The sequence below is a fragment of the Trichophyton benhamiae genome (assembly GCF_000151125.1).
Source record: "Trichophyton benhamiae CBS 112371 chromosome Unknown contig01293.0, whole genome shotgun sequence".
Classification (NCBI taxonomy): Eukaryota; Fungi; Ascomycota; class Eurotiomycetes; order Onygenales; family Arthrodermataceae; genus Trichophyton; species Trichophyton benhamiae.
The window spans coordinates 2043267-2060894 of NW_003315113.1; the positions used below are offsets into that span (position 1 = coordinate 2043267).

At 46.3% G+C, this 17628-nt stretch overlaps 7 protein-coding genes across 7 annotated transcripts; 3 read left to right on the forward strand and 4 right to left on the reverse strand.

Annotated features, from left to right (window-relative positions):
* Nucleotides 1-303: 303 nt before the first annotated feature.
* ARB_04686 (uncharacterized protein) lies at nt 304-4586 on the forward strand (the record flags this gene model as incomplete). Its single annotated transcript, XM_003017756.1, has 10 exons — nt 304-1155; nt 1213-1401; nt 1463-1928; nt 1987-2111; nt 2311-2535; nt 2586-2689; nt 2743-3001; nt 3058-3200; nt 3251-3849; nt 3931-4586. 10 exons carry the CDS (start codon nt 304-306, stop codon nt 4584-4586), a joined length of 3618 nt encoding a protein of 1205 aa, XP_003017802.1.
* A 352-nt stretch (nt 4587-4938) lies between these two features.
* ARB_04687 (uncharacterized protein) lies at nt 4939-5360 on the reverse strand (the record flags this gene model as incomplete). Its single annotated transcript, XM_003017757.1, has 2 exons — nt 4939-5212; nt 5314-5360. The coding sequence occupies 2 exons, from the start codon at nt 5358-5360 to the stop codon at nt 4939-4941; spliced, it is 321 nt and encodes a 106-aa protein (XP_003017803.1).
* A 456-nt stretch (nt 5361-5816) lies between these two features.
* Nucleotides 5817-7079, forward strand: ARB_04688 (tRNA m(1)G methyltransferase domain containing protein; the record flags this gene model as incomplete). Its single annotated transcript, XM_003017758.1, has 1 exon — nt 5817-7079. The coding sequence occupies one exon, from the start codon at nt 5817-5819 to the stop codon at nt 7077-7079; it is 1263 nt and encodes a 420-aa protein (XP_003017804.1).
* Nucleotides 7080-7567: 488 nt separating this feature from the next.
* ARB_04689 (uncharacterized protein) lies at nt 7568-10137 on the forward strand (the record flags this gene model as incomplete). The annotated part of the gene is made up of 3 exons (XM_003017759.1): nt 7568-7586; nt 7684-9251; nt 9313-10137. The coding sequence occupies 3 exons, from the start codon at nt 7568-7570 to the stop codon at nt 10135-10137; spliced, it is 2412 nt and encodes an 803-aa protein (XP_003017805.1).
* Nucleotides 10138-10620: 483 nt separating this feature from the next.
* On the reverse strand, nt 10621-11893 carry ARB_04690 (uncharacterized protein; the record flags this gene model as incomplete). The annotated part of the gene is made up of 2 exons (XM_003017760.1): nt 10621-10762; nt 10833-11893. The coding sequence occupies 2 exons, from the start codon at nt 11891-11893 to the stop codon at nt 10621-10623; spliced, it is 1203 nt and encodes a 400-aa protein (XP_003017806.1).
* A 471-nt stretch (nt 11894-12364) lies between these two features.
* On the reverse strand, nt 12365-14773 carry ARB_04691 (uncharacterized protein; the record flags this gene model as incomplete). Its single annotated transcript, XM_003017761.1, has 5 exons — nt 12365-12827; nt 12883-13244; nt 13313-13881; nt 13944-14581; nt 14667-14773. 5 exons carry the CDS (start codon nt 14771-14773, stop codon nt 12365-12367), a joined length of 2139 nt encoding a protein of 712 aa, XP_003017807.1.
* Nucleotides 14774-16099: 1326 nt separating this feature from the next.
* On the reverse strand, nt 16100-17286 carry ARB_04692 (transcriptional regulator, putative; the record flags this gene model as incomplete). Its single annotated transcript, XM_003017762.1, has 2 exons — nt 16100-16951; nt 17053-17286. The coding sequence occupies 2 exons, from the start codon at nt 17284-17286 to the stop codon at nt 16100-16102; spliced, it is 1086 nt and encodes a 361-aa protein (XP_003017808.1).
* Nucleotides 17287-17628: the final 342 nt, after the last annotated feature.

Genomic DNA, 17628 nt, shown 5'->3' on the forward strand with positions numbered 1-17628 from the left:
TTGCTATCTTCTTTTTATCGTTAACTCATCTGAACATTGGAACAAGCCCTGCGACAGCCGACTCAAACCTCGAAATTTGGCATTGAAAAACTCTTCACTACGACCCCCAGGCGCCTAAGCCAACCAAGGAATAACTAACTAGTTGACTAGCAGTTGATTAACTAACTAAAGAAAGGGGAGGAATACATTACTAGGAAAAAAAAAAAAAAAAAAAAAAAAAAAAAAAAAAAAAGATACCTCTGTATAGTCATCGGGATAAAAAGTCTACTGGTGACGGAAACCGAAGCAGCGGGTGGTGGTGGAATGGCTGACTCTATCCAGCCCGGCGACGGGAACGAGAACGCGGCCCCTCAGCTAGCAAATATCATCCAGGCTCTTGATGTTATACATTCCCCCGCCTCCTCGAATGAAGTCAGGAAGCAAGCCTCAGAGTTTCTCGAGCAGCAGAAGCATGAAAAGGCCGCTCTGCAAAATGGCTACTTTTTGGCTGCGGAAAAGAGCCATTCCCCTGTAGTCCAGCACCTCGGACTTTCATTCCTGGAGCATGTTTTGCGGTACAAATTCCTGGAGCTGTCTCCAGACGAGGTGAACCATACCAGGGGTCTTGTCATGAGTCTGGCTGAAGGTTTGCGGTGCCAGGATCCTTCTTACATCCGCAACAAAGTGGCTTCGTTGTGGGTTGAACTCGCAAAGCGTACCTGGGGTCTGGAGTGGCCGCAGATGGATGAATCTTTGATGCATCTATGGAATGCGACATTTACCCATAAAGAACTTGTGCTGACTGTGCTGGAGACTCTGTCAGAGGACATAATCCATCAGGAAGACACAGCGTCATCCCTTAGAGGAACTGATTTAAACAGAGCTCTAGTGGAAATTTGCACACCCTACGACGTTTTTAAAGTGGCGTACCCAACAAGGGACCATCATACTGAAATCCGCAGTGGGAGCGAGGGCTGGCTCTTCAGGGTCTCATCTTTCTTAAGTGACTGTGTACGGAATTTCCATGCATCGACAGAAGCCAAAACTTGTGCATTAAAGTCATTGAGTTGTCTGCGTTCGCTTGTTGCATGGGTTATACCAATGGCCATCGATTCATCTCAATGCGTCATAGCCATTTGTAATGCACTCGAAGTTGAGGATGATGCAGTTCTTCTAGTAAGCTAAACAGCTGTTCCTAGTTTGAAATAATCAATACTAATCGGTGAGACATAGGCGGCGGTCGAGGCGTTACACTCGTTATATGGAAGATCAACTTATAATATTGAGGAATTCCAAAGGCTTGTGAACATAATATATCAAAATGATCATCTTAACCTCCTGAGGAAGTTATATGAATGGTCGATTGTCGGCGCAGATAACATTATTGAGTCGAAATACTCTATATCCAAAAAGCTATCCGAGGTTTGCCCGCCCTCGAATCCAAGCAGATGTCTAATTATGTCCGGCTAACTGATTGTCGCAGTTGGTTTCCTATATCGCCGGTTTTCTCGAAGAGAAATCTGTCGATTTCACGAAATCAGTTGACCTTCCTAGCTTTTTCTCCTTTCTCATTAGTATACTCCAGAATCCAAGCCTTGTTGTGTCCATACCAGTACTTCATTCATGGTCCAGACTACTTGCCTCAAGCCATATAGGTGGATTGGATATTGTCAACAACCTAATAGGGCAGCTACTGCAGATCTGTTCTCAGCGGCTCGTACGATACGAGGCACTTCCAGAGGATTCGGATGACCCAACCATGGTATTTCTTAGCGAGGATATTGATACTATACCCGAACGCCATGCCTTTGTTGGAAATTACCGGCGGTACTGCAGCCAAGTCATTGAGGTTATCGTTCAAAAACACACGCTTGAGGCAATTCCTCATATCCTCGCTGGGGTCAATAGCGCCCTGGATAACGTGTATGCAGGGAATGCTCCATTCAGTGGTAAGGAATCCTGTACTTTACAGTTCCTCTTTTTGGATAACTAACTTAATTTAAATAGTGGCTACCTTTCAGAAGCAATCAATACCTGCCCTCCGTGCCGATATCCAATTCACGGTAGTTGAGGCAATGTTGAAGGGTTACCTCAAATGGAAAGGATCATTGGGCTCAAACCCTCAACTAGATGTAAGTGATGGTTTGTTTTGGTTCCAATTGGAATTGAATCCATAACCGGTGCTGATACCAGGGAAAATAGGAACAACAGCGTCTAGACTTAGAGAGCGCACTTGAAAATTGGGCCATGGGTCTGATGAACCGTAACTTTGAGGTATACTTTTAATCTCACTCTATCGAAGCTGGAATATTCGGTATTAACAGCAAGCAGGACCCATGCATAAAACAACGAGTGCTACGCTTATGCGTTGACATTTCAGCAAAGGCTCTAGTAGATCGACCAAGTTACGCGCTGAAAATCCTCGAGCATATATTGATGGTCCAGATACCCGATCACCCAGAATATTCTGCATATTCGGAGTCAGTGAGAGAACTCTATAATATGGCCACGTACGAGATTCGGAGGCTTGCAATTAGATACGCTGACTACTTTGCCGTAAGTAGTTTGCTTCTTACCTTGACGAAATGTACTTACCTCCGCCTTAGAATTACTACGAGCCGCTGGAACAAAAAGCACAGGAAATTGGGAAAAGGCCGAATGATGAGGGACGTCCTCATATGGAGCTATCTGCGATCCTCTTGATTATCATGTGGGTTTTATATATCCTTGAAATCGTTTACAGCATATCTAACTGCATTGCAGGCAGCGTGCTCGGAGCGTGGATCCGTATATCAGACAAGCCCGATTGAACTCTTTTGTTGAACCAATCAAACAGGCGTGGACTAATCAAGAACTAAAGCTGGTACTGGGTTCATTCAAGGGGTTTTATGATGTCCTTGGTTTGGATAAAGTACACCCTTACCTTCAGAAACGTGAAGCCCAGAAGATAGAGGATTGGACTGCCGTTCCACTCGACGCCGAAGGCATACATATCCAGGAAGATTTAAGTAAAAAATTCCAGGTATTTATAAGAATTCAGATATTGATAATAATATACTGACAACCCTGACTGTGCAGGAGTTACCCCTGCGCCCTACTCGCACACTCCTCGCTGTATCAACGGAGAAGGTGAAAAAAGATGAACCAGCATACCAGATTGCCCTTGATATATGGAAAGATACTATTCCCCTAATCTTGCCGACTATTCTCCAGCTTATTAGGTATGATAATTACTCTCTGTGAACTATTATACATATTCTAACTATACTAGTCATGCGCATGCTTTTCATAATCCTGATAATTGGGAAGGTCTTCCCGAGGACATGCGCCCCGTTGTTGGTCGAATTTTGACAGATAGGTTCTGGCAAGCCGGTATTTCAAGTGGAAGCAGGCAGGAATTCTACTCTAAAATAGCTGGGTCAAAAACTACGCTAGAAGGGCTTTCATCATCCGTTCGTGGAAAAGTGAGAGCCGTCAGAGAAGCATGCTATTCGGTTCTTTTCAGCATGAGTCGGCTAGAAAATTATTTCTACGGGTTTCCCGAACTTCCTGTCCCCCTTTCGCAGGCGCTATACAAAGATGCTTTCTCCCTGTCCTCACACCAATTTTCGGTCCTCTTAAATATCTCACGGTGTCTAATAGATGATTGCCCGTCGAATGCCCGCGCTGATTTCTTACCCCCGATGATGTCCGCGTTATTTTCACAACTTGACAAGAAAGTTACTAGCGAGTGGGATATAATCCAGCGCCGAAGGATAGGTATCGTCGATGATGACCTTACGGAGGAAATGAAAGACGAAAGTATCCTCAGACAATTGACATACTCTGCTGTCATCATGGTGGCTAGCTTCCTGGATCCTGAGCGAGAAGGTTGGTCATTCCTAGTACTGGCCATTAATACATACTAGCTGCTAACATAGCCTTAAGGGACTCAAGACCCTTCAAAAACAGGAGAGCTCAAGGCTACCGATGGAGGACAGCCTGAAACAATGCGAAGTTTCATTATATCATCCACCCAGATCCTTGAGCCAGTTCTTTTATTCTGCACACATGCCTTGCAAATGCATGACACACGTTGCTGCGTTATTATAACCCGCGTTATTCGATCCATGCTAACGGAATTCGTTCCTGTGACCGACACTCCAACAGCTGCTACCATTCGGGAATTCATCAGTACTGAAGTTTTGAAAGCGTGTATAAACTCCGTTCATGACCCATATTTTGTGGACATGCAAAAGGATCTAGCACAGCTCATTTCTTCTATATGGATTTTATATGGCCCAACAACAAACACTCCTAGATCTATCATTCTGAGCTTGCCAGGAATGCTAGAACAGAAGGTGAAAGCAGCAGAGGTCGCACTTCATGGTTCAGCCTCAAGCAGACAGCAGAAAGCCATCATCCTGGATCTGCTGGAGGGTGTTCGAGGAGTGAGGATCAGTGAGCAAGGACGTATTTTGGGTACGGCCGTCAATCGTCGCAAGGAACGCAGCGCAATGCAGGCGAGATATATGTCTACAGAAATGGAGGGAGAAGAAGCCAAGAAAGTTGACATAAATGACGGGGCTGACCTAACGTTTGTAGCCGATATGTTCAATCAGGCTTAATCGTTGCGAGGCCCAGCGAGCTTGTTTAAGTCAGCCGGTTGAAGCTGCTGTGAAGGATGGAGTTATTTCACCTACGGCCATTATTATATACTACTAGTCTCTTATTGAATTGAATCCGAGCACGTTAGTTTGTATTTATCTTTGCATGTTTTCGTTTTCATCTTACAACACCTCCAAAGGTCCCTTCTTTGTCTAATGCCCTGGATAAACAATCATTCGTCCATAGAAGGCCGTGATGCCTTACCGCAATGCAAAAGGTTTAAACTTCGGGAGATCTGTAGAGAAAAGCAAGCACTGGTCCATTTCTAATGGAATGGTAATGAATGAAAAGTACGGGAATTATGGTAGATATTTATACAGACAAGCCTATTTCGAAGGAGATGGGGTATACATGAAGGTTGGTCTCACGAATCTGGGAATTGAAACCGGTCAGCAGCTTTGCCAGGTAAATATGATGTGGATCCATGACATACCTATCAGAATTGTATATTTTGGTATCGGTTCCAAGCAACTCCTTCTCTCTTGCTTTGTCTGCGAAGTAACGTCTTGCTTGATCTCGGTCTTCCTCAGCTTGGAGGAGTGGAATGAGGTGGATTCGAGACCAAATCTTTTCTCGGGCAAGTTCACTATTATTTTTTAAAAAAAAAAATAAAACAAAAAAGTGCCTTGTTAGCACTCTTCAATCGACGGACGGAAGGGAAGGCTGCAGTGGTGTTGGACGACTCACTTTCGCTCGCGGGTACCAATGAAAAGTTTATAGAGGCCATACGCCATTATAGCATGCATTCCGATGAGATAGTAGACAGGGCGGAACCCTCGAACAGGTACATTGCGCTGTGCAGGTCGTTAGCCATACTGTACAACAAAGTTCAGAGGCACAAGGCCCAATGGTCAGGGATTTGGGAAATAAGATCGTACCTTGTACTGGACCGGGCGATATCCCCCTGTAGGGGGCATATCCTGAGGCATTGTGACGGTTGAAAGAGTGTTCACGCAGATGTGTGATATGGAATGTTCGATCGAGGTTGAAGTTGACGATGTGGTAGCGGACCTGTCGGCTCACGTGATGTGATTTTTTTGCCTCCACGTTATTGGTGGAAAGCAGACCTTCAAACTTTCGAGATTGAGGATCCTCTGAGCGCCCAAAAGGACTTTTCACGTCTTTGGCATGACCAGCAATTGACAGCTAGCCTAACTATTTAGTTTGTTTCTACAAAGTGTATACCAGCTATGGAAGCAGAGGAGCGGCCAAGCAAACTACAAAAGACAGAGCACGAAGCGGGCGACTCTACTGTGGATTTTCCAATGTCAAGGGTTGTGCAAGATCCATCAATCAATGATGATAAGCACAAAATTGATGCAAAGTCTGAAGGGTGTACACAAGCTGCTATAGATACTGCTATAGGTACCACCGCAGATCAGATTCAGCAGCCAACGCTATCTAAAAACCAGTTGAAAAAACTTGCAAAACAACGCAGGTGGGAGGACCAAAGGGAAAGGCGAAAGGAGTATCGCAAAGAGAAGCTACAGAAGAAAAGAGAACGGAGCAAAGCCTTGAAAGCTGAACTTCAAGCCAATGGTGTGGCTTTGATACCTGGAGTGCATGTTGAGGGAATACTGCCCGATAAAAATAAAATCAGAAGAGAAGCTCGTGCCCGGGCAGTTAATGTCCCGCTGACCTTTATAATTGACTGCAATTTTGATGAACTCATGCATGATACTGAGCTCAAGTCATTGTCATCGCAAATTACGCGGTCATATTCGGATAACGCAAAGGCAGCCTACAGAGCCAGCCTAGTTATAGCATCCTTCCACGGCAAGTTGAAGGAACGGTTTGATACCGTGCTTTCCAAAAACCACGAGAACTGGATCGGTGTTAAGATTACACAGGATGATTTTGCTACAGCGGCAGAGTCTTCCCAGCGGCGGATGCATGAGATACGCCATCCAAATTTACAAGGAGCATTTGCAGAAAAGTCCGAGTCCAAGACCCTGAAGGAGGAAGGGGAGGTGGTGTATCTTACCAGTGACAGCCCAAATACCCTGATGGAACTCAAGCCCTACAGCACCTACATTATCGGAGGAATTGTCGATAAGAACAGACATAAAGGAATTTGTTATCAGCGAGCCATGGATAAAGGAATGAAAACAGCCAAGTTGCCCATCGGAGACTACATGCAAATGGCTAGTCGATTTGTGCTCGCTACCAACCACGTCATGGAAATAATGTTAAAGTGGCTTGAACTGAAAGATTGGGGGAAAGCATTCTCTCAAGTGATGCCAAAGAGGAAAGGAGGCCGGCTGAAGAGCGAAGTGTCTACCCCTGGGAGTTCTGAAGCTGTACATGACACTCATCCTGGAGGGGGGAAAATATTAGGTGCCGAATCAAGAGCGGGTGCAGATGACGCAGACGGAGATGCCAGGGAAGAAGTAGAAGGAGGATTGAGAATGGAGACAGAAGAGCTGACGGGAAACGAGAGAGAGCACGGATAAGAGAATAAAATGATATGAACAGAAAGATAAAAAGAATGCAAAAGCATGCGTGGCTCTGGAAAGGTCCCAGAGGAATCCAACTTCACTCCCCTATTGAATCACGAGCATTCATGGTGGTATTAACATGTGTATTGCGTGGCAGTTAGCATACTCGCCCCTTATTCCAAACCTTAGGATCTACCGTCCTACTGCCGTTAGTTACTGCCACTGATATTCGCTTTTTGCCACAACAATACTGCCTTTTATTTTTATCTTTATTTTTTTGGTTTTTTTTTTTTTTTTTTTTTTTTTCGTCATTCGAGAAAGGGAAAAAAAAAGCAACAAGAAGAAGATAAGAAAGATAAAGTCGCGATTTAGCGAGGAACAAGAGCAGAAACCGACCCCGGCACGATACTCACACAGTCCCTCCAGTAATTCTTTTACAGATTTGGCACGTCGCTCGCCTTTGCCTGGGACTTACCCGGTGAGCTGCAACCACTACAGCAACCATGTTTATGCTCAGGAACGGTAAGCAGCTAGTTTGAACTCCCTGTCTCCTTGCCCCTCGCTCAGGATTTGGCTCGCAGTCAACTGACTGACTTACTTATTTATGGGGGATATATAGTCAGTAAGCTCATCTTTGGTGACTCTGCGAAGGAATCTATTATCGAAATACCTCAAGGGCAACTATATATCGTTCGGCCGCTCTCCCCCAAAGGTTACTCTGAACTCATCTTCAAGGACGCTGCGGCCAGCATCCGACGGACTGGCCAAGAGTTCCAGTACCAGCTAGTCATTCAGCGGGCTTATGAAGAAGGGGAAGAAGAGCTCGCTGCCGAAGGCGATGAAAGCGGCGAGCTTGAAGCACTCGGCGGCGACAAGGATGAGAAGATCTTTCTGGTAGACGAGAGCCTTCGTCTCCGGTCTGAACTGCGGGAAGAAGGCGAGAAGGTGATTGCATGGAGAGACTTGAGCGGTGACGTCGGCGATCTCTACGAGTTCGTCTGCGACCCCTCAACGCCCCAGGAAAAAGTCGCGACATTTCTGCTTGCGGCAGTGGAGTGTCAGTACGAGCGTAAATATCGCCGTAGTGCACAGCAAGCGACTGACCAACAGCTCCAAGAATTCGATTTTGACGAAGAAGAGAGCCCAATCCCCACAGCGAGCCCAATCACTGCTTCTCCTCATTCGACCTCTCCAACCTCCAAGGAATCGGCAGCAGCGATGGCGAAAGAAGTTGTTTCTTCTAAAGGGATTCAGCAACAGCCTGCGGAGCCAACTGTTGCACCGCCGTCTGCTTCCATTCCGACTGCGAACGAGATACTAGCTAAAGAGACAGCTGAGCTTCACTTGTTCGACTTCAATACTGGGACATTTGTTCTTCAGGACCGCTTGGTAACTGCAACAGTTTCTGAAATCGGATCCTGGGAATACTGGCTACAAATCACGGGCTCTGATCGCGAGTGGCTCGGCCAACCTGTTGTTGGCGATATCAACCCAGTGTTTAACTTCGAGTATCTCTCATTCATCTTCAATCATTATACAGAAGATGGCTCTGCTTATTCTTGGCTTCTACGATTCAAGGACCAGCCCACAGAGGAACGGTTCCAGGAAGGGCTAATGCAAGCTCTGTGGGAACGCCTGAATGAAACGAAGTGGGCTAAAACAAAAGAAAATGATCGTGATTATGTACTGGAAGCATTTAATGACCTTACGATGGAAGATAAAAGAGAGGAAGATCTTAAAGAGCTCGAGGAAGAGGAAGAGACCGAAGAGAGAGAATTAGCAGAGGAAGAGGAAGAAGATGATGGACAGAGGAGCGAGCATTATGACACAGATGAAGACGAAGATAATGTTGTAACTCGAGACGAGGATGGAAATGTCAACTCTCAACTTGCTGTTGGTTACAAACACGATAGGTCTTTTGTCGTGAGAGGATCGAAGATTGGTGTCTTCAGACATACCCCTAATAACAATCTCGAGTTTTCAACCAATATTTCAAAGGTTGAAACACCAGATGGCAAGCTATTCAGCCCTAAAAAGGTCATGCTTCATGCAGAGGACGCGAACATGATTCTCCAGAATGAACAAAATCCAAATTCTCTATATCGTATGGATTTGGAGTATGGTAAAGTTGTCGACGAGTGGAAAGTACACGATGATATTCCTGTGTTGTCCTTCACCCCTGAAACGGTAAGTCAAACAGCAAATGCCAAAACTTCGATACTTTCTGATTTATTAACAATGAAAATAGAAATTCTCTCAAATGACATCTGCACAGCCCTTTGTTGGTATATCACAAAACGCCCTTTACCGCATTGATCCTCGTCTGTCTGGCAACAAGCTTGTGGATGCAGACCTAAAGCAGTATGCTAGTAAGAACGATTTCTCTGTTGCCTCAACCACCGAAAAGGGCTACCTTGCTGTTGCTTCGAATAAAGGAGATATCCGCATGTTTGACAGACTGGGTGTCAATGCCAAAACTCATATCCCAGCGCTCGGAGAAGCCATCATTGGATTAGATGTCTCTGCGGATGGCCGATGGGTACTTGCTACCTGTCGCACATATCTCCTTTTGATTGATGCTCTGCAAAAAGATGGAAAGAACGAAGGGAAGCTCGGGTTTGAGAAGTCATTTGCGAAAGACTCGAAACCACAGCCTCGACGTCTCGGCTTACAACCTGCACATGTTGCTCAATTCCAACATGAAACCAAATCCCCCCTTGCGTTTACTCCCGCTCGATTCAACACAGGCCTGGACTCTTCAGAAACTTCAATTGTCACTGCCACTGGACCATTTATAGTTACCTGGAATCTGAAGAAGATTCTACTTGGCCGTAAAGACCCATACACTATAAAGCGGTATGCAGAGGAAGTCAAAGCAGATAACTTCAAATTTGGAAGTGATAAAAACGTCATTGTTGCCTTGCCCAACGAAGTCAATATGGTTGCAAAGCAGAGTCTTCGAAAGCCAACTAGGGAGAGCATAGCTGGCCCTCCAGTTACACCAGCTAGGTTTAGCGCTGGAAGGAAGGCTAGTCGGCTAGGGAGGAATGAAATCGTCAACAGCCCATATTGATAGCTAACTAGTGATGATAATTGCCGCTAAGGAAACACCTTTTATCTGTAATGTAATACTGTCCGTCCTCCTTCAATGGTAGTTTTCCAGTATTTAATATTCAATGTATCAATTATTCGCGAATGGAAGGTGATTCCAACGACTACAGAGATAATTACTGGATCATCTAACACCGGGACTATTAACCTTTTTGAGTTTGTTACCGCTTCGGGCCACCCGTGAAAGAAATGTAAATCAAGAGAAGTGATACCTTAGTTACGATACAGGCCACTTCCATAACCAGACTTCAGCGAAAACGGTTGCTAACCGGTTATGATTGCTATTATATGTAAGATCGAGTTGAGTATTAGCATACTAACAGAATGGGTATAAACCACCTTGACGTGACACCATCCATTTTCCCAGAGAACAGGAAGGCTCGGCCAAAATCGCTGTAGATATCTTCAAAATAAACTCTCGTTTACTAGTAATACATACCTTGCCTTACCCAATACTCCATACCTCGACGGCCAGGACGTCAAACTTGGTCCCTTCATCACTAAGTGGTTCATTCCCAAATGTGAGGCAAGGGCTGGATACACCTTTCTCAAACGAGTCATCTAGCCATAGACCGTAGCGGCCGTCACTATGAAAAGGAGTAATTGTTAGTTCATTTATAAACCCGAGGGTTTAGAATTTCATTTGAAAGGACGTACCCTCCACCTACGCTGAGAAATCCAGTCTCACAAAATATCATATAGTCATTAACTCCACTATATGGGAAGGCTTTAAACCTGATATGCTCTGGGGTATGAGTACCGCTTCTACTGCTGCCTACACGGGAGTTAGCAACTGGGCTGGCCCTAACTCGTGTTTGAGAGATGGGCGAGCCATTGGATCCGTCTCCTTCTGCGGTGGGAGGCTGGAGAAGAGATTCTCCCCCGTTATTCCCAGGAGCAATGGGCTCAACCTCACCTCTAAATGTAGTATTTCTTCCACGAATATTGGTAGTATCCGCACTTGGAGGTGGAGGCAGACCGGCTTGTTCCAAACTCTCGCACAAAGAATGTCCAGGTTTGGTATTCTTCCCGTTCGCAGCAGTAGCTGGTATTACTGGAGTAGATGATAAGGTACTTGCCCGCCAGAGGAAACATTCACCTGTTCCGTAATAATGGGAGTCAGGGTGCGGTGCATCGGTGAGATAGGCCCCGAACAATGCACCACCGCCCGTAGTTGCCCCTCCGCCAGAGTTGGCATTTCCAGTCCCAGGAAATGCAGAAGACGAGGAGTCACGGACAACAAGCAGGTATCCAGCGCGTTGGCTTATCTCCGAGTGCTCTCTGCATTTATCGTAGAGGGTAGATAAGGATGCACCGTCTCGGTCGAGGTTATACACCAGCTTCCAAGTGTCCACAAGCTGGAGCCGAGGAGGAACCAGTAGCCTTATCTCCTCGGCTAATGATCGTGTTAGGAGCTGGTCTGTATCGTTTGAAGAACATTCGAGCGTAAGCGGCGTCAGTGGTGGAGGATGGAACGGGGAAGCTGTGCGGCGTGGCGGAGTGAAAATTGCAGCGTCACCCATGGGGTTCAGAGAGCGGGTGGAGGGAGGAGGGCCTGGCTCCGTAAGCCGTCGATATATGCCAGAGACAACATGGGAAACGGGGTAAGTCAAGTAAGAAGATGTTGACTGCGGCGAGGGCTGCTCTTGTTGCGGTTGCCGAGATCTAGAGTTGCTTGATGTTGGATAGCCGGAGCTGTTTCCTGAGGTCGACGACATCTAGTTAATTATATTTTGCGCGGGATAGTTATCACAGCAGTTTATAGCGACTCTGCTTCATGGGTAGGAAGATGCAGGTTGGTTATTTAGTAATATCAGCGCTTTTGTCAAATCCGAGTTGGTTGGAAAAGGTGTTATAGTTAATTAGCTACTTGAAGAATTTAACAACAGCATTGTGATAAATACACAAGCTACTGAGTGGGCCTCCGCGAAGGTAACTATAATATCTGGCTATCATAACTGCTGGGACCCAGATGGCGATACCCACATAATACTGGCAGCAGTTACAGGGAAATGCATAGAGAATGCACACGGCGCAATACACTACGAAAATATTGACTATTGTCGCAATTATATACATCCTAAATTATCTAGCAACGCTGTTATTCAGCCTTTTTGGTATACGATATGGTGACAATGTAATATATTCGGGGGAAGAAAGATCATGTTTTCTCTAAAGTCCGTAATCAATCAAAATAAGTCCAAGAGCTCGGAGTTGCTTTTCTTCTGCCCGCCTTGACTTTGCATCGAAGCAGGAGCAGGAGAGGTTGTGGAGCCTGAAAGGTCAAGCCCAGCGAGGCCGTTCATCAAATCATTCCCGCCCATGTTTCCGCTTCCAGAGTTGGTTTCGCCTTGGTTAGAAGGCGAGGGGTTACTCCCGAAAACTCCCATGAGATCCTCTAAGTTGTTACTTGACGGCGGTGGGCCTGTAGTTGTTGGTGATGCAACCCTCATTGGCGTGCCGGCTAGCCCTTCCAGTCCAGACATGCCAGCGGGCGGTTCTCCCTGGGCAGACGCAGGAGCCGTTCCATCAAAGTCGATATCTAGTAGGTTCTCGATATTATTTTGTATCTGAGGCGGTGCCGCGCCAGAAACTGCTGCAGCGGCTGCAGCGGCTGCAAGAGGGTTCTCCCGGGCATTTTGAAGTTGTTCCCTAAGCATCGATGTTAGTGACCTTGGCCAATTTGGAGAGGCGAGGGTAGTCAAACTCAATAGCTGCTTTCTGAACAGCATCTGCGCCGTATTTGCCCTGTCCTACAAACTGCTCTGGAGGCTTGTGATAAACCGAAGCCAGCGTTGAGAGCTCGCCAAGAAGTTGTTCTAGAAGGTTAGGGGGTAGAGAATGGATAGTGGTAACAATTGGGGGCTTCTCGGAAAGAACGACATTTTTGGGGGCGTTTGGATCATTCGTGTTAGAAAGCAGCCGCCAGTAAACATACGCTCGGTCTCGGATATCAGGGTTATCATTCTCTTCAGTTGCTGCCTTCAAAACCTTCTGTACCAAGCCTTGAGCCTTTTCAGGACGTTTGAGGAACAATTTGACCACTGCTGTCAAGATTTGCAACTGTGTCTGTATAGAGAATTAGTCACCCAAAACCCCCAACATAGCATAGAAAAGGGGATATTTTGATATATTACCTGGGTGAATTCTTCATTAAAGCCGTCCACGAAGCCGGCCAGGATATCACCAGCGTTACTGATTTTCTCTGCATACTCTCCCACAATCCATATCAACGCACCCCTGGCATCTGGCTCGTCAAGTTCATCGATGCACTGGCAAAGGGTAGGGATAATTCCTTCATATCCGGGATATTTTCGGAATATATCTTTGATCACTACGATGGCCTCCTGGACCACATAATTCACCTTGGTGTTGATTAAATCTAGAAGGGTAGCCACACATTTCTCTGCAGTTAGCTCAATTTTGATAGCCGTTTGTCCAATTGCCCTGACTGCACGGCGCACAAAGTCCATGTCAACGTCTAGAGCATACTCCTTTAACTCGGCAAGGAGCTGATCCACATTTCTGTCGTTGGCAATTCGAACCATTATCTCTAGTTTTTGAAACTTAAGGTAGGGTGGGTCGTTATATTTGCAAAAGAATACCCTAAGCTCCTTGTCTAGAATATTTGGTTGGCTTTGCAAGAGGAGGTCGATATTCCTCAGAGCAACGTACTGTACTTCTGGAGCCGAGGAGACAAGTGTAACTAACATATGTGAGTAAAAAGGACCTCACACTCAGCATGCATCGTAAGCTGTTGGTACATACCTAGGGGAGGGGCCATTTTCTTAAGATAAGACTTGGCCATGTCTGGGTTTATGTACTTCATGTGTAAAAAGACAACTTTGACCGCAGCGAGGACAACACTGGCATTTATATGCTGGAATTGAGGCACTACTCGTTCACATATATTCTCGGATTCCTTCTGGTCTTTGGGAGTGTAGTTGGCAAGATTCGTGAGAACTGAGACTCTTCCCCATTCGGTACACTCGTTGAGGGCCATGAGCATCTTTCGGAGTGTGTTTGGAGTGATCTGCAGAGCCTTGGTTTCCGGAGAAGTTTCGCTGATTTCTGCGAGGGCAGTCACCGAATTTGCAACTACCATGGGGTTTGGGTCTCCGATCATTTCTTGGAGCGCCTCGAGGAAACCGTTCTCAAGGCAGAGAGTTGGGTTGAGATCAAATAGTTTTGCAACGCATATGGCGGCAGTCTTTCGAACGTAAGGAGACTCATCTCGTAATGTTTTGCGCAACGGTTCTTCCATATAGTCTACAATTTTTTCCACTCTGATGCAACCCATTGTCCGTATCGCAAGAGCTCGAATTAAGGGATTTGGATCCTCTGTGTCTTGGACAAACGTATTGACGGCGAGAATGCAAAGGTCGGGGTGTGATTTGGCATAGTTCCTGTGCTGGTAGTTAAATCAAACTGCAATCGCTACAATTCACTGGGACAATAGGTGGGGGAGAGGGTGCGAAGAATTCCCCTTACATCAGATAGAGATAGACGAGCTTCTTCTGGTCGAGATCCGCGGTCGCTATATTCTTGAGGACATCAGGGAAAAGGGAAGACACGTCTTTACCCAACGTCATGGCCATGATCGTTTTTTGAATCGATTCCTTTCTGAAGAAAATGTGAGCACAGCTCTAGGATCAATTGCAATAGCCGCGGATTTACCTCTCGTATGCATATTGCGATCTGTAATTGCAAGGTCAGCAGTTGAAACCGCGTGTGATTTGGGGGTTTCCATATCACCATACACTAATCCAGCCCTCAGCTCAAACGTCTCGCCCTTCCGCGGAGCCGTAAAGGCCCCCCTTATCCTGTTAACAGCCATTGCCGCGAGCAAGCATCGGTAACGCTGCGGTTAAGCCAGACGGCTTTTGGTGGAGGGGCTTTTCAGCGGGCCGGCGGTGGGATAGCAGTTGAGCTGGCTTTAGCCTGGCGGATAGAGGACCGTAGAGAGAGAAACGGGTGTGGTTTGGCGGCAAGGAAGATGCTGTTCCGCTAGGTAAAAGAGAGCGAAGGTCGACGTGATGATGTGCCAAATTGATGGCCTTTTGATGCTCCAAAACACTTCCCGTTTTGTGCCCAGGCCGGACGGAATATCAGCTTAATTAAACTAACTAGTTAAGTTAACTAGCAAGTTAGTTAGTTAGGCGTTATTCTGCTCGCAACGCAGGGTCTATGATCAAGCTGGCCACGAAGAAGTGTACTGCCTCAGCAACTAGGAGACGTCCTCGCCCGCACCGTAGGATATATTCAATGCCTCTGTTGTCTTCAATATTTCTTGACCTTCTGGGAGCGAGTTGCAGGTACTTGGTTTATGGTATTCACGTGACTGCTGACTAAACATCTATCTAGCTGGAGCCCCGGAACAGCCTCGATGCAACGACGCAACGACGCAACGACGCAAAGCAATCCTGGGCTGCTCCCGCCGTCGTCGCTCTTGGTCGCAGTAGAGCCTGTTGCTATGGTACAAAGCCCCCGTTAATAGGAGTCTGGATGGCTAGTTTTAACGTAGGAATAGGCCAATCTACCTAACCTTCGAAGACTCTTCGTCGAGGCGCGCACCGAAGCAGAAGAAAATGAATACTCCAGGAATGCTGTAAGAGAGGCATACTATTCACCAACATTTAACAGATTCCATACTGATAGCATGATAGTTCTATAATCTCGTGCTCTTTATATCGTCGGTGGCCGTATTTAGCCTCGTTGCACAGCGAATGAGTGGTGGAATGGTATCGAAATGAAGACACCAACGGACACGCCATTGAAGTAGCTATCTACATCCATAAGAACTACTAGGCTACCTCTGCATCCGGTTACGAACATAATGCATTACGGCTTCGTTACAACGAGATCATCGGATACTACACTACACTACACTACACTATACTATACTATACAGCATAACGGGTATATTAATCAGACTCCGAGTCCTGGTCATCTTGCCCGAGGAAGTCAAACTGCTTGAAACTCTTAGCAATCCGTCTACTTGACCGGCCAGTCTTGGAAGACTCCTCTTCCTCATCGATATTGGCTCCCCACTTCTTCGCGCCTTCTTGAGCAGCCTCCAGATCGGCCCTCAATTCTCTGTCTTCCCGGATACGGTTGGCCTTTTCGATCGAATATCTCCCATCCATACCTGCATCCTTGAGCATGGACTTTAAATGACGGATTTTCTCTTTGGGTGTACTGCATCCCATGAGTTCGCGGCCCCAAACTTTCCGTATTCCACATTTAACCAACCAGCCTTGCAATCGTTTTATTTCTGCCTGGTCTGGGTCTTCTGGTACAGTTTCCTTCCGTGTCTTCCCCGACTTGGTCTTCTTGCCTTTACCTAGCTCAGTGCTCCGGGCGGTTGACTTTCCCTTTTTGTGTTTTGGTTCTTCGTCGATGAGCACTGACATTTCGCTCTCCGAATCTCCTTCTGCGTCCGCAGCTTTGGTTGCCTTAGATGTAGCTTTCGGCTGACAAGTTACACTCTTATCACCATCGCTCTGATCTGAATTGTCTTCCTCTGATTCAGCGTCGACTTTGGTAACATTTTTATTTCGAGACACTTTCATTGGTGGCGCTTTTGATTTCTTATTGCTAATTGGCATGGGGTCATGCTCCTCGGAAGACATGTTGTTACTATCTTCCTCAGACTGCACTGAAGTTGCCTTCTTGCGTTTCTTGACAGGCTTTGAAGCCTTTTGTGTTTCAGGCGAGGGTCGCTTCTTCGATCGGGGCTTTGTCGGCGCTGCAGTAGACTTCGGCGATGGGTTCTCCTGTATTTCCTAGCACCAATTTTAATACCTGCACACGCATACTTAGGTATAAATATTCCGGCGGCTTCCTATTAAGAACAGAGGAATTCGAGTGTACGTACCACCTCATCCTTTATGATCTCATCGCTTTTCTGTTTCCATTCCGCATGGGCTTTGAGGACACCTTGCTCCAGTCCCAGATTTTTCTCTGTTGCCAATCGCACGCGTTTCACAGTAAGCTCATCAAGGTTTCCAGACTTGTATATCTTTGCAACTGTAGCCCTCAGCCCTTGCTCTATTGCTTCCGCACTTGGAAGGCCTGAAGAGGAGCGCGTCTCAAATTCTGAGTCCGACATCCTGGAAAGCAGTAAAACTGGGCAAAAAACGCGTTTCCGTCAAACTAGGCTCTCGATTTCCGCAAAAATGGAACAACTGACTGCTTTGTCTCCGAATATAGAGACTGTGAAAAGATAATGGGGAGTGGATGAAAATTAAGACGCGACTTGGAGATTGAAGACAACCAGCTCGGCGCGAGATGATGGACAGATGAACTTCATGCGAAGGCAACATTCATAAAAACAAGCCGCCGTAGCAAAACAAACAGGCAGTTGAATGACAGTTAAACGAATGGTTTAGGTAGCTGGCAGGTTAGTTAGCTCGCTGGACGGTTATTGATATCTCGACCTTGCGAGGCTGCA